The sequence below is a fragment of the Miscanthus floridulus genome, chromosome 11 (genome assembly GCF_019320115.1).
Source record: "Miscanthus floridulus cultivar M001 chromosome 11, ASM1932011v1, whole genome shotgun sequence".
Classification (NCBI taxonomy): Eukaryota; Viridiplantae; Streptophyta; class Magnoliopsida; order Poales; family Poaceae; genus Miscanthus; species Miscanthus floridulus.
In genome coordinates, this window is record NC_089590.1 from 63,133,233 (window position 1) to 63,149,481 (window position 16,249).

General features: G+C 44.5%; 1 protein-coding gene across 1 annotated transcript; it reads left to right on the plus strand.

Moving 5' to 3' along the window:
• Positions 1-14,612: 14,612 nt before the first annotated feature.
• Positions 14,613-15,914, plus strand: LOC136494793 (uncharacterized). The gene is made up of 2 exons (XM_066490978.1): positions 14,613-14,998; positions 15,094-15,914. Exon 2 carries the CDS (start codon positions 15,148-15,150, stop codon positions 15,607-15,609), a length of 462 nt encoding a protein of 153 aa, XP_066347075.1. The 5' UTR covers positions 14,613-14,998; positions 15,094-15,147; the 3' UTR covers positions 15,610-15,914.
• Positions 15,915-16,249: the final 335 nt, after the last annotated feature.

Below are 16,249 nucleotides of genomic sequence, written 5' to 3' on the forward strand. Positions count from 1 at the left end.
AACTTCCTTCATTGGTGATACTTTCAGATATACAAAATCTCCTTTGTTGAATACCAATGGTCTCCGTCGTCTATCCGCATAACTCTTTTGGCGGGACTGAGCTATCTTCAGATTATTCTGTATTTGCCTAATCTTGTCTTCTGTTTCTTTCACAAGGTCAACTCCAAAGAATCTTCTCTCTCCTGGCTCAGACCAACTCAATGATGTTCTGCATCTACGACCATAGAGTGCTTCAAATGGAGCCATTCTAATGCTTTCCTGATAACTATTGTTGTATGAGAACTCGGTCAAAGGTAAGCACTCATCCCACTTATTGGAATAGTTAAGGACACAACATCTTAACATGTCTTCAAGTACTTGATTGACTCTTTCAGTCTGCCCATCAGTCTGCGGATGATAAGCTGTACTATACAGAAGTTTGGTACCTAACGAAGCATGTAAGTGTTTCCAAAAGCTGGAGACAAATTGTGTACCCCTATCTGACACTATAGTCTTGGGTACTCCATGGAGACTCATAATTCTTGCCAAATACATCTTAGCATATTGGATCGTAGGATATATGGTCTTGACTGGAAGAAAATGTGCTGACTTAGTGAGTCAATCTACAATAACCCATACTGAGTCAAATCCCTTTGATGTCTTGGGTAGACCAACAATAAAATCCATACTGATATCCTCCCACTTCCAAGATAGAATAGGTAATGGTTGTAATTCACCAGCAGACCTCAAATGTATAGCTTTCACCTTTTGACAGGTATCACACTTCGCTATATATCTAGCAATTTCTATTTTCATTTTAGTCCACCAGAATCTTTGCTTCAAATCATGGTACATCTTATTACTTCCCGGATGGATAGATAACCTAGTAGCATGTGCCTCATCTAGAATTGACTGCCGCAACTCAGGAACTTTTGGTACCACCAGGCGATCCTTGAACCATAACACATCTTCATTATCTATGCTAAAACATTCTGCTCTTCCATCCCTGACTCTTTCCTTGATATGGACTATATCCTTGTTTTCCTTTTGAGCAGCAATAACTTGATCTCGAATAGTAGCTTCAACAATTATGTTAGTCAAACTTCCTGGTTGAATTACTTCTACATTCAACTTCTTCATTTCTTGACATAAATTCAGACCCATTGTTCTCACTATCACACAATTGCAATAACTTTTGCGACTGAGAGCATCTGCAACTACATTTGCTTTACCAGGGTGATAATGTACTTCCAAATCATAATCCTTAATCAGTTCTAACCATCTTCTTTGTCGCATGTTTAATTCTGACTGAGTGAAGATATACTTTAAGCTTTTGTGATTGGTGTAAATATGGCACGTATTACCAAGCAGGTAATGCCGCCAAATCTTCAGAGCATGAACCACAGCTGCTAACTCCAAGTCATGGGTCGGATAGTGTTCTTCATGCTGCTTAAGTTGCCTGGACGCATAGGCAATGACTCGACCTTCTTGCATCAACACACATCCAATACCAATACCAGAAGCATCACAATAAACATCAAACGGCTTCTCGATATCAGGTTGAGCTAACACTGGTGCAGTAGTCAACAGTCTTTTCAAAGTCTGGAAAGCCTCTTCATAATCTGATGACCAGACAAACTTGACTTGATTCTTCAACAATTCAGTTATAGGTTTTGATACTTTAGAGAATTCTGGAATAAACCGACGGTAATACCCCGCCAATCCAAGAAAACTCCGAACTTGATGAACTGTGGTTGGCGGTTTCCAATCAAGCACATCCCTCACTTTGCCGGGATCAACTGCAACTCCTTCAGCTGACAAGACATGTCCAAGAAATTGCACTTCCTTAAGCCAAAAATCACACTTGCTGAACTTGGCATATAGTTGATGTTCTCTCAAGTGGGTTAGAACAATTCTGAGATGTTCCGCATGTTCTTCCTTATTCTTGGAATACACTAGAATGGCATCAATAAACACCACTACAAACTTGTCTAGCTCAGGCATGAATACTGAGTTCATCAGATACATGAAATGAGCGGGAGCATTTGTCAAACCAAAAGACATCACCAAGTATTCATATAATCCGTATCTTGTGGTAAATGCCGTTTTGGGAATATCTTCAGGCTTTATCTTAATTTGGTGATACCCTGATCTCAAATCTATCTTGGAGAAAACTTTGGCTCCGGCCAACTGATCAAAAAGCAAATCTATCCGAGGTAATGGATACTTATTTTTGATGGTCACTTCATTCAACGGACGATAGTCAACACATAACCTCAGGGTCTCATCTTTCTTTTTTACAAAAATTGCCGGACATCCCCAAGGTGAAGAACTAGGTTGGATAAACCCTTTCTCAATCAATTCTTGTAACTGAGTCTTCAACTCGGCCAATTCCTTAGGTGGCATCCTATAAGCTCTCCGAGAAATCGGAGCTGTTTCAGGTTGTAACTCTATATTGAACTGTACATCCCTATCAGGTGGTAGACCGGGTAAATCTTCAGGAAACACATCCGGAAATTCACACACTACCGGAATATCTCTAATCTCTTTGACAGTAGTTGCACAAATCTTGCCCACTGACCTTCTTAGGGTTGGAAGTTGGATGAGAAGTTGAGAATTACTATCAGGCAAACTTACTCTTAAAGTCCTATTCAAAGCATCTATAACAGCCTTATGCTGATGCATCCAATTCATTCCCAAGATTACATCTATATCCTGATCCTTAAGGATAATCATGGTAGTGGGAAAAATATGCCCACCCAGGTTTACGGGTACCTGGTATACCATTTCCTTAGTACACAGACGTCCCCCGGGCGACTGTATAAAGAAACTTTCCTTTGTTGCCCCAATTGAAATTTCATACTTCATGACAAATGTTCTATTGATGAATGAATGCGATGCGCCAGAATCAAAAAGTATAACTGCAGGGTGATTGGCGACAGGAAACATACCCATCATCACTGGCTCTCCTTCAGGAATTTCCCCGGCTTGAATATAGAAAACCCTTCCTGTCTTCCTCTCATCTTTGCCCTTCTGAGCATTCTGATTGTGGTTCTTGTTTGGTGCTTGACCCTGTTGTTGATTGGCAGGGGCCTTCTGATAATTTTGATTAGCCTGCCTAGGATATGGACATTCCCTAGATAAATGACCAGTCCTTCCACAATTGTAACACGGATAGTTGTGACCCTGGGATGTTGGAGCATTGCCACCAGAAGCATTGGTTGACTGTGAGTTCGGATAGGTTATAGCAGGACGGACATTTGACTGTTGCCCGGCTTGGAACTGCGGCGGACGATAAGGAGGACGATAATGGTTTACGGGATGATAAATCACTCTCTGCCTCTTTTGGTTTCCACCAAAAGGTCTAGACGGCACATTCTTTTTCTTCTTGAGCTCCTTATGCTGTCGATACTTTGCCTCTGAAGCAATTGCAATATTTACTGCCTCATGATAAGTGATATTGGTACAGGCTGTCATCATTGTCTGCAGTTTGGTATTCAGACCTCTCATGAACCATTTCTTTTTCTTGGCATCCGTATTGACATGTTCAGATGCATACTGCGACAGATGATTGAATCTTCCCATATACTGCATCACTGTTTGATCCCCTTGCCTCAAAGCAAGGAATTCATCCAGCTTCATAGCCATCACTCCTTCCGAGATATAATGGGCTCTGAAAGCAGTGCGAAATTCTGTCCAAGTTAACGGAATGCCTGCGGATTGCATGGCCATCAGATTTGCATACCAAGCACCAGCTGCACCTCTAAGTTGCTGGGCAGCAAACACCGGTTTCTGAAACTCTGTGCAGTGAATAAGATCAAATTTCTGCTCCATGGTCCTAAGCCAGTCATCAGCCTCCAGTGGTTCATCTGCCTTGGTGAACACTGGGGGTTTTGTATCCGTGAAATCCACATAGGTAGCCTCATGCCTGTTATAATTGCGGCCACGGTTTCCATGCATCTGATTCTGATTACTTTGAGCCATCTCATGAAGCAAACGAGAATTTTCCACAGTCACATTGACTAATGCAGCGATAGCATCAGCCAGATTGGTCGGCATCGGTGGTGGGTTAGGGATATCATCATCATCTTGTGAAGTACCAGGAATATGCGATCCCCGCGTACGACGCATCTGCTCATAACAAACCAAACTTTATTCATAAGCCTTTATTGAATTACACAAAAGCTTACTCCAGACACATTACATAGGGTTTACTACTATAAACACCAGAACCTGTAAGTACCAAAACAAGATACATAACTTAACTATAACTAACTATTATACAACTCTACTCTTTTCCGTGATTACTTCAAACTTCAGGCTCGGTATCCATTCCGGAATTATTACCGCCTTCATCATCACTTTCATTGATCATTACTAATTCTTCAGGATCTTCTTCTTCTTCCGCTTCCGATTCATTATCATCGGCAAGGATGACACCAGGGTCCATGGCATCAGCTTGAGGCTCATGATTCGGGTTTAGTAGATTGCTAAGCCTATGAACTTCCTCATGTAGATAGGTATTATGTTCTTCTAAATCTTCTACATAGAATTCTAGCTCATGAGTTCTAGCTCTAGCTACATTTTCCCTATGCCAAGCCTCATTTCGTCCCTCCACCGTACGAACTAACATGCTTTCGCAGTTCCTGTGTGTGGTGGTGAGACGCCTCAATTGATCCTATAATTCTCCTAACTGTATAGCATCCAAAGCCCTATCTCTAGTAGCTTGTGCTAATTCTGCAGAAATCCTCTGTATCTCTGCTTGGGGATCAGGCCTAGAACTGCTACTGCTAGCACCATCGTTTCTAGAGGCAAGTTGGTGACGAGGAACTCCTTTGGGTCCAGTGGACTTACGGGGCGTCATCTTGGCATGAGCCATACTGTAGGAAACCAATTTAATCCAAGTAAGACCATTTGATCAAAGTCTAAAGAGCAGCTATGATGGATTACATTACTCAAACCAGTCTCACTACTCAACTCCAGACTAAGAGGTGAAGGAAGTAACGAGTGAATTAATAATGATGCATGAATCGTTCTTATGAACAAAAACATCAAAGTTTATAATGCACATAAACAACATTTATTTTTATATAGGGCATAGTAAGATTACTACTCCACCACACAAGACCCTTTTAATCAAATAAGGAATGGTGAGAAAGAAACAAGATAAGTCAGAAGCAATTTGGACCAAATTATCAAGTTAAATTTAGTCATCCAAATCCTTTTGAAGTTTTTATAAAACAATACAACAAAAACCTTGTAACGATCGCTCTGATACCATTCTGTGGCAGAACCTCCTAAGTTATAGGGCCCATATGCACCTGTCACTGTCTGACGACCTTTGACATTTATGCATATGTTTCCATTAACTTAAAAAGACTGTCGGGTGTCCTCGGGGAACCCCGAATCATCCACGATTTCCGAGCAGGATCACGTTACAGAGTCATTGCAGTATTACAACATTTATTCAAATATCTACACCAGAGTAAAAACAGCGGAAGTCTTACGATAACATAGTTTACAAACCAGTTGTTTCAAACCTTACAGACTAAGTTCGATAATTAATACAAACCATAGTAGTAGTGGAGTGGCATTATAATATAATACAAAACACACAAGGAGATTGCCCTGCCCAAGGGCCACACATTTACTTCGCATCGTCATCACAAGGTACAACTGTCATGCAGCACGATCCAAAAGAGATCTGCTCATGAGGCTCACCTGCAACAAGGGGTCAACGAACCCTGAGTACAAAAGTACTCAACAAGACTTAACCGAAATAAAACTGATAGAACTCAGGAATGCAGGTTCAGGGATTCAAGGTATGGTTTTAGCAATAATCAAAGTTATTTTGCGTAAAAGCTCTTTAACAAAATTCTTTATTTCAACAATTGAAACTTCATAAAATCATATACAAAGATGACACGATCCGAAATGAGATCATAAAACTTCATATCCCACATTTTCTCAAACCATCCTCAAGTTCCAGTTATTAATTCTACGATGATGAACAGTGAGTTGAGTCTCCATAACCGAGGAGCAACGACGATTCGAACCGATTAAACCCAGCTGGGGATTCTAGACCACACGACATATGCAGGTCCCCGACCTACATATACCAACCTACCCTCAGGTCCTCTAAAACAAGAACGGGTCCACGCCACCCGAGAATACAGTACTCCACCAATCCAGCCCATAGCCACGTGGGTACACGCTATTCCCGCCATCTCTCCACTCCCAGTGCGCGAGTAGCCATTCTCGTAATAGAATCGCCAGTTCAGGCTTACCGGAGTATGTGGTTAGTACTACAAATTCTCACCTCATGCAATTCAACAACGGACGTGCCTTAATCGACACAGGTGGAAAGAACCCGCTCACAAGACCTCCATGTCTTGTGGCTCACACACAACGAGTCCGCCCGGTCTAGATTTATTACTCCACATTCCCATATCACATGCTAACATAATTAACCGATGTTCCATTTAAAACTTGCAGGTGGCAGGTAATCACCCGACTTTCATCGTTCTACGCATAGCTAAGCAAAACTAGGCATATACGAGTTTAAAAACTAGTAATATGGTAAATATGGAATAACAAGGATGGTAATGCACCAATTAGGCTCTTACTTAACTCCTAATCACTTAATGCAGTAACGGAAAGCAAAAGCAAAATTAATTTGTAAAACACAAGGTAGGGTTGTATGCATCCGGGGCTTGCCTTCGTTGACGGAAAAGTCCGGCTCCTGCGTCGTTACACAAGTATTCGATCCGACCTCAACAGACGGATCAACCTCCCCGATAACTTGATTAATTACCACGTTTTCACCTTCGTTCACTACACGTAATAACAATGCTATGTTTAACATGATGCGGAATACGAAACATGATGCTCGATGATGGATACAAAAATTAAGAATTTAAATACAACTTTCCTTCGCGGTATAGTTGCAAGTCAAACAGATTAAATCTTTTTCGTTAACACATACATCAATTGCCAAGGATCATTATCAACTAATGACCCAAGGTCATCACTCAATCCAAAATTACAAACAAAACCTAAATCATTAAAGGTTTTTATTTGCTTTTATGAATTAATTATTTAATTCAAAATTATGAAATAAATCAACTTATTCCAATTGAGCTAAATTTTTTTGTAAATGTTCATTACACGATAACTAAGTGGCAAAACAAATTTCATAATTTTTGGATAAATAAATAAGCCTAGAAAAATCATGGAAAGTCATTTATTAATTAATTGAGCAATTTTTATCATACCCCAAGGATACTGGAAATCAATATTTCAAATTTTTGTTATATAATATACATCATAGAGAATTCACACAAAAATTTTCATAATTTTTGGAGCTCTAAATAATTCTACACAAAAATAACAAATTACAGCACTATTCATTTAATTCTGAAAAATAGAAAATCCACTTAGAACGCTGAGTCACTGACACCCGGGTCCCACATGTCATCTTCAACCTCCGACGTTGACCACGGCAGCGACGGCTCTGACCGGCGATTTCTCGCCGACGGTGAGATCACCGGCGACGACCAACGTACCAAAATGATCACCAAGTCTAGGCGCATCGATTTATGGCACTAACGCGACCAATTACGGACTGAACCGAGCACTACGTCGACCATGGCGGCCACGACGGCGCTGCTGCACTACGCCGGTGATGTGAGACCTGTAAAGCTTAAATGGATGGCTCAGGAAACACCAGCAGCTCACCCCGAACGCGTTGAAGCAAGGAGCGAGGTCGGAGAAGCAACGGAGAGGCGTGACGACGATCACGGTGATCACGGCGGAGCAAAACGTCGTCGGCGATGGTGTACCGGCGACTGCAGTGGTCAAAATGAACAACCAACTATGGAGTAAGCACCACGGTATCGAGACGAAACAGAATCAGCCAAAACCAGGGACGAAGATGCACCGTGGAGCTCTGGCCGCGGCGAATCGCGCTCGGCGAAGGAGTTGCCGGCCGCGAGGAAGAAGACGATGCAACTCGAGTTCCTGACTAAGACTAGCTGAATTGGATGGGTTGGCTGGATGCGCAAGGATACGGCGGAGCTGGAGCACGCTTTGCCGAGACGGGAACGGCGCTAAGTCGACGGCGAGAGCTCGACGGAGCTGCGGCGGTGGCGACGGGAAAAACAGAGGAAGAAGAAAAACGACGACGACGACGCCTCGGTTCAAATAACACGGCTCAGAAGCTCAAGGAAGCTGCGCTGTGGCCTTCACCGCGCCAGCGTGACGCCAAAGACGGCCACGACCGCGCCTGGAAGCAAACCGAAGATCGCCGGCCATGTAGCTTCGGCGGTGGACACTGTTCATCCAAATTACAGAATTGCCATTCGCCAAAATTCACAAATTACTCTCAAATTTTCATAACAACTCAAAAATCTCCAAAAACAAAAGTTGTTCAAAATCAAAAGTTCTACAACTTTGCTTTTATAACCATCATCTAATTCGGTCTAGATTTTGAAATGATCTTTTAGATTCAAATAGGGGATATTTAACGAATTACGCCTTTTTGAATTACTCAAAATTTTTCTAAACAACTTGAAAAACTCCAAAAATAAACTTTGCTTAACTTGCCAAGCTCTACACTTTTGCTTTTGGGATCAACCCCAAAATATACTTAGATTTTGAAATGGATTTTCAGGGTAGGATTTAAATGCTGAAAATCGGGGTTTTCTCGAAAAATTCAAAATCCCAACAAACTTTGAACTTGAGCCAAACAATACAATTCAACACATACCACATGAATATAAACTTGTTTTAGTGTATGCATCTCAAAGTTTTCATCAAATGCCAAATGCCTTGCAATGCATATGATGATATGACAGTTTTAGTATTTTAAACACCCGGGGTGTTACAGCTATTCACCCCCCCTCTAGCCATACTAGGACCTTTCAATTGTCGGTCAGCACAATAAGAAGTTACAGTGTGACCGGACGCTGGAAGGGTCCGGTCGAGCATGACCGGACGCGTCCGGTCGGCAAAAGTCGGATTTGGAACCTTACTGTAAACGACCGGACGCTGGTGTTCGGCGTCCGGTCAACTCAGGCGCAATGTCCGGTCAAGACTAATGATCGTTGGAGTCAGGACACGTGGCTGACTGTGAGCGACCGGACGCTGGGGGCTCAGCGTCCAGTCAACTGACCGGAGCGTCCGGTCAACTGACCGGAGCGTCCGGTCAGCCCGCGTTGTGCCCAGTAAAGGGGTACAACGGCTCTATTTCGTGGGGGCTTCTATTTAAGCCCCATAGCCGGTTGGAGCTCACATCTTTGGCCATTTTCATTGACATAGCAACCTTGTGAGCTTAGCCAAAGTCCTCCCACTCATCTCCATCATTGATTCATCATCCTTGTGAGATTGGGAGAGAATCCAAGTGCATTGCTTGAGTGATTGCATCTAGAGGCACTTGGTGTTCGTGTTTCGCTGTGGATTTCGCTTGTTACTCTTGGTGGTTGCCGCCACCTAGACGGCTTGGAGCAGCGAAGATCGTCGAGCAGAGGTTGGTGATTGTCTCCGGCACCGATCGTGGTGATTGTGAGGGGTTCTTGACCTTTCCCCGGCGGAGAGCCAAAATGTACTCTAGTGGATTGCTCGTGGCTTGTGTGATCCTCATCTTGTGTTGTTGTGCGGCACCCTATTGAGGGTTTGGCGTGTGAAGCCAATTAGCGCGTGAACCTCCAAGTGAGTGAATCGCAATAACGAGGACTAGGTTGCCGACAAGCAAGTGAACCTCGGTAAAAATCATTATGTTCATCATTGATTCCGAGGTGATTGATCTTCATTGTTATTCATCCTTGTGATTGATTGGTTCCTTCATCTACACGACGGTATAACCTCCTTGATCTCTCTTCTTACATTACCGCAAACTAGTTGTCAAGTTCTTTAGTGTAACTAGTTGTGAGAGCTTGCTTGCTTGGTTGGTGTGGCTCTTTAGTTAGCCTTTGAGAGCACACTAAAATAGGGTAGTATTATAGCTATTGTGTGAATAAATACTATCTAAACTAGAATTGTGGTAGGTGGCTTGTATTTTGAGTATGCTAGCGCAATACTTGCTTTGTCTCATAATTGTCTAACCATTTTGTTAAGTGTTGTTGTAGAAATTTTTATTAGACTATTCACCCCCCTCTAGCTATTAGGAACTTTCACCAGGGCGGCGGCTGGCGGCGGCGGCGAGCCCGCCAGAGGGGCTAGGGCTGGGTCATCCCTTCCCCACGGAGAGTTCGGGTGGTCAAAACTCAAAAGGGGGACCAGATCAGGCTGTTACGCGGTGCTTTCCAACTAACCCAATTATGGACACGGATGCAGCAGGAACGGCCATCAAAATATCCTTCGCCTGTAAGTCTCGAGCTCCAACTTGAGAGGCGAGCTGTTATGGTAATGGCACAAGTATGGTTGGCACTCCAGAACCAGAAGCTGTGCTTTCGTTGATTTGATCTCAAGGCAGTGACGTGAACTCGAGTGATATATCAATGCAACCACTAACTACTTTGATGATGACTGGAACATGTTTCCGCTAGACTTTTTATGCCTCTCATTGTTGATGACTGGAACAGTCATATTTCTGCTAGATTTTTTTTTTATGCTTCTCACTGGAAAGGGATTGCCCTTTAATGCTGACGATGAAGAAATGGCATGAATTCATATTCAGAACATTCCCAGAAATAACATGGGAAAAAGTCGTGTATGGTTTATCAATTAATAATTTGGAATATGATATACAGCCTGTTCGCTTGTTGGTTTCAGTCAGGACTTATCAGCTAGTTAACAGTGTTTTTCTCTCACAACAAATTAGCATCAGCTGGGCTTATCAGCCCAGAAACCAACCAGCGAATAGGCTCATAGTAGGTAGTTGGGTACTGAAGTGACGCAAACTAACATTAGCATAGTGTGCTCAAATACAGATTTTATTTGTTTCAAAATGAGGAAAACATGGACGGGGTACCCTTGAAGCGAGGCAACTTAAATTTACTGCACGTCACATTATTTGAGAACTAGATGGATTCCCAGCGCGTTGCCGCGGTATTTAGAGGTGAAATTTCAGTGCGAAGAAAAAGTCCGCGTTAGCTTGAAAATTTATACTACAGCCTGCAGAATCCAAAAGACATTAGCGGGTAGATTTATTTTGCTTAGTTCTAGGGCCAATTTGACATTTAGCATAACATACCGATAAACAAAAATCAAGTATATTCTTCGAGTTCCAATTCTACTACGTATCGTTGCTTCTTCTTTATTATATAATTGAGTAGGTACTCTATTGATATTGGGCATTTGCATGACGAATATGTAATGTGAAATTTAGATATAGGTAGTCTTCAACGTACTATATCTCATGCATCTTCTCAAAAAAACTTATAAAGAAGAAAGTTACATAAGAAAAAACAAATCTAATACAAAAAAATAATATATGCAGCCCGTTCGTTGGTTGGTTTCTGGGCTGATAAGCCCGACTGGTGCTGGTTTGTTATGAGAGAAAAATACTATACCATGGCTGATAAGTCCTGACTGAAATCAACAAGCGAACAGACTGGTAGTCTCACTTCATAATCTGCCTAATATACATAAGGAAAATGGCATAACACTTCCAATTTGCTGCAATCGCGCATGCAGATTGGGTACTATTGCACAGTGCATAGGATTGTATTGACAGAATCACAGTTCAAGTTTTTCTGCATATACAGAACCACGGAGAGGCAGTGAAAGGTCCTAATGGCTAGAGCGGGGTGAATAGCTTATTGAAAAATTCTATAACAACACTTAGCAAATATGTTAGATAATTAAACAACGAAGCGAGTGTTGCGCTAGTATACTAAAAGAGCAAACCACTTATCATAATTCTAGTTGCTATTGTCTTTATTCACTCAAAGGCTAAGTCACTATTCTAAGTTAGTGAGCTCTCAAAGGCTAACTAAAGAGCCTCACTAACCAACTAGAACGACACTTGCTTGCCCTCAAAACTAGCTACACTAAAGGCCCAAGCTACACTAAGAAATGTAAGTACACAGGAAGGATGGAGTGTTATACCACCGTATAGAGGAATGAGCCAATCACCAATGGAACCAATCAATCACAAAGAAAGAATGACAATGAAGACCAATCACTTCGGAATCAAATGATGACACAATTATTTTTTATCAAGGTTCACTTGCTTACCGACAAGCTAGTCCTCGTTGTGGCGATTCACTCACTTGGAGATTCACGTGCTAATTGGCATCACACGCCAAACCCTCAATAGGGTGCCGCACAACCAACATAAGATAAAGATCACACAAGCCACGAGCAATCCACTAGAGTTGACTTTCGTGATCTCCCACGGGAAAGGCACAAGAACTCCTCACAATCACAATAATCGGAGCTGGAGACAATCATCTTCCTCCGCTCAACAATCCACCAATCACCGGGCCGTCTAGGTGTCGGCAAACACCAAGAACAAGATGTCCACCAGCCCAAATCGCCCAACTAGTGCCACAAGATGCTAGAACACTAAGCAATGCACTAGAGGCTCTCTAATCTCACTCAAGATGATGAAATCAAGTGTGCAAGTGAGTGAGGTGGTGTGCTCAGCTCTCAAACGGTGTATGCAGCTGTTAGAAGTGCCAAGAGAGTGGCCAAGGCCGACCACTAGCTATATTTATAAGCCCACGAGCAAATAGAGCCGTTACCCTTTGGAGTAGCTTTCTGCAAGGTCACCGGACACGGCGGTCACTAGCCGTTGGGGCACCGGACATGTGGCGGTGGCACCGTCCCTGGGGTGACAGTGACCACCCGGTCAACCCACCGAGAAATCCAAGCCTCTAGAAAATTATGGCGGTGCACCGCCCTCAGGGCGGCGGTGCCCACGGCGATGACCAACTCTCCTCCCCCTGCTCTCGGCTGAAAAGCGGCGGTGGCACCGGACAGGGTGGCGGTGCACCGTCGCGCCAATGGTGGCTTCCGGTGCCAGCCCCTGCACCAGCTCACTTCGGCCACATCTAGGTGGGCACCGCCCTAGGGGTGGCGGTGCCACCGGACAGGGTGGTGGTGCCCCACCCGAGCACCTACTCCTCGGCCTCCTCAGCCAGTCACCGCCATGGGGTGGCGGTGCACCGGACAGGACATGGCAGTGCCCCCCGTGGCAGCACCCTGAGCCCGACAACGCCTCCTTTTCTTCACCTTTTTCACCACCTTTGCAAATGTGCTAACACTCCAAGTGTTTCACCATCACGTGCAAGTGTGTTAGCATTTTGACAATCATTTTTCAAAGGTTAATCACTTTCTCACCGATTGTGCACTAGGCTTAAAATGTAATGCAAGTATTTCACCATCTAGTGGCACTAGATGATCGGGTTGTTCTCTTAATAATACGACCATCTATCCTAAATGTGATCACACTCGCTAAATGTCTCGATCATCAAATCAAAAAGCTCATATCAAGTTTCACCGAGCTTTTTGTTTTTCTCTTTCTTCTTTTCCAAGTCCAAGCACTTGATCATCATGGTCACCACACCATCATTATAATCTTCACCCTTGCTCCATTACTTGAAATAGTGCTACCTATCTTATGTTCACTTTGATAAACTAGGTTAGCACTTAGGGTTTCATCAATTCACTAAAATTAAACTAGAGCTTTCAGATGGTACACGCAAGAAAGATAGGATACCTCAGTAAAGGCATAAAGCTTACCGCGGTGGATATACTGAATTCCTTCCTGATAATGAAGAAGAAGGCCATCACTGACCAACTTCGTAGACTTCTGAGATATGATTAAGAACGGTCCTGATCAATATATTGGGAACGAAGGACCATGCGAACAGCTGCCCTTGCGCGTTTGCGATGATGAGGCGAGCACTCGAAATGACGGTGAAGAGACTAAAGGACACGATCATGTCAGACATTAGCAACCTTTGTTGACGACCTATGTGATTCTCTTTGGCTCTTGGTGATAAATAGGCCATCACCGGTTACTGGATGTGATCAGGCAACGGGTTCCCACAGAGAGTAGTGCATGCTTAATGGCCGCTGCTGCCGTTCCATGGGAGAGGAGATGAATTGCTTGCTTCTGGACTCCTCGGTTGAATTGAAATGCTTGCTGTTGCGAGGAACTAAGGAGTCTAGTAACTGACAAAGAAAATGCATGGTTAATTACTTCCACTTTGGCTTGGAGGTCCACGGGAGATGGAGATGCCAGACGATAAACGAAGGGGCAGATATTGCCAACTAAAATCAGATGGTTTAGATCATTTGATGACGTGGAACGCTATGGTATGAGATAGGGAACGATGACGTGGAGGGCTGTGGAACGAGAAAAATAGGTTAGTGGAGTTTTGCTTTATAATAATTTAAGATACGAGTATCAGGAACATGTGTACCGGTAACAGCCTTTCGACGTACTAGTATAATGAGATAGATTTTTTGTCATGTCGTCCACTCATCGTAAGCGTCGTACTAGTATAATGAGATTTCAATTAGATTTTTTGCCGTGTCGTCGTAACAATTGAGAGCCGCAACACATGATATTACATCACTGTTATGTGTTGATTTACATTCAGTTGGTCCTAGAACAGACACCTGGCTAATTAGCATGAACTAAATAGGTCGCTTCTTTTGCTAGTAAAATATGGTGACACAATTATAGGGGCCCTGTCACCTGACACGTCCCTTTCTCTCTCTTTGGAAGTCCATTTCGGTACACCTACGTTCCTGGCATGTGGGGAAGAATTGTACAATCTTGCATGCCAGCTAGTGACTTGATGAAGGGTGTACCGTCAGCTCAAATGACCTCATCTATCGCCAAGAATTTAATTCACAAGTGAAAAGCAGCAGGGCAGTCCGCGGAGGCACGGTATGAGGCTCCCTGCCATCTTGTGTTTTACCCCTCCAGTCACCGGCTTATCTAGCTACTTCGATCCATGGCTTGGAAAACCGTGCTTTCCTCGCCGTTCCCTCCATGGCTGCTGACGCTTTCACGCACCACCTGTACGTTCGCCACCACGCATTGGACGTTCGCTGAAATTAGGTAGCTCATGCAGATGTTTCCATCCCATCCTGAGGAGACTTTCTCCTATATAAACAGAGATCAAACACTGTTGGTTAACGTGAGTTCATCTGCAGTGCACTAACAATCTAGCAACATAAAGATCGAGGTGGTGGTGGCAGCAAGCAAGCATGAAGAGCTCGCGCGCCGTAGTGCTGGTGCTCCTGCTGGCGATCGCCATGGCGAGCTGCAGGCTCTCGCTCGCCGGCCACGACCACGAGAGCAGCACCAGCATCGCGGCCATCCTCGGCCGCGACCTGCGGGGGTTCATCGCCAGGGCCGGCAACCTCTTCAGATCGGACGGCGGCGCCAGCTGGCGCGCCGCGAACGTCACCGCCGCCGATAATGGCGAGGCGAAGAACCTGAGGGCCGTGGCGGCGTCCAGGAGGCGGCGGCCCGCCGCCAGGAAGTCCGCCGGCTCCGGCGGCAGCGGCGGCGCGGGCTGCGTCAGCGCCGCGGCGTGCCGGAAGAGGCGGGTGATCTGCGGCAAGCGGTGCTACGACGGCGCCTCCGCCTCCTCGCGCGCCGTCAGCCTCAACCACGTCCCGTCACGGTGCGTCGTCAAGTGCAGGAAGTGCGTGCCCACCTGCTAGATCCGATCCTCTCTTCGTTCTGCGATGGCCGATGGGTCTCCTCCTGCTCAGCCTCAGCAGCATGCAGCTCCGATCCACATTTTCTGTCGTAGGTTCAGTGGAATAAATAAAAGATGCAAAACCTGTTCCATGCAGTAGTAGTAGGTATAGGGACTAGCGAACACTGCTACTAAGTGAATAGTGACTTGGACACTGTACTCCGCCCGTGCGTTTTTGGAATTTGGATGCGGCTTTTTTTTCTTCTTCCATGAACGTCGCTACGCTTGCTTACTTCCAGGGTACGGTTACACAGTCAGCAACTTAATTTGTGCACAATGTACAGTGCTTCGTAGTAGTAGCCATGCTTGCAGTTGTAGGTTATGGGTCACCGGGCGCGTATGCATGGCTCCTTTCTGACGACTGACGGCCTGCCTGACGACGGGAGGGCTGAACGCTGAACGAACTGCTAGACACGTGCACGGACAGTGTCAGATGGCCACGATCATTACCGATCAGCAAGCAGATGCTACCTCGATCGTGCTCATTCGCTGGATCCCCATTCTCTCTCACTCACCTAACGCTTGACCTGCAACGGAAAGAGACCTCGCTATTACTGTGTGTGGTTTGCAGTTGAGAGTCCGGGGCTGTTGGCAGCCATCCA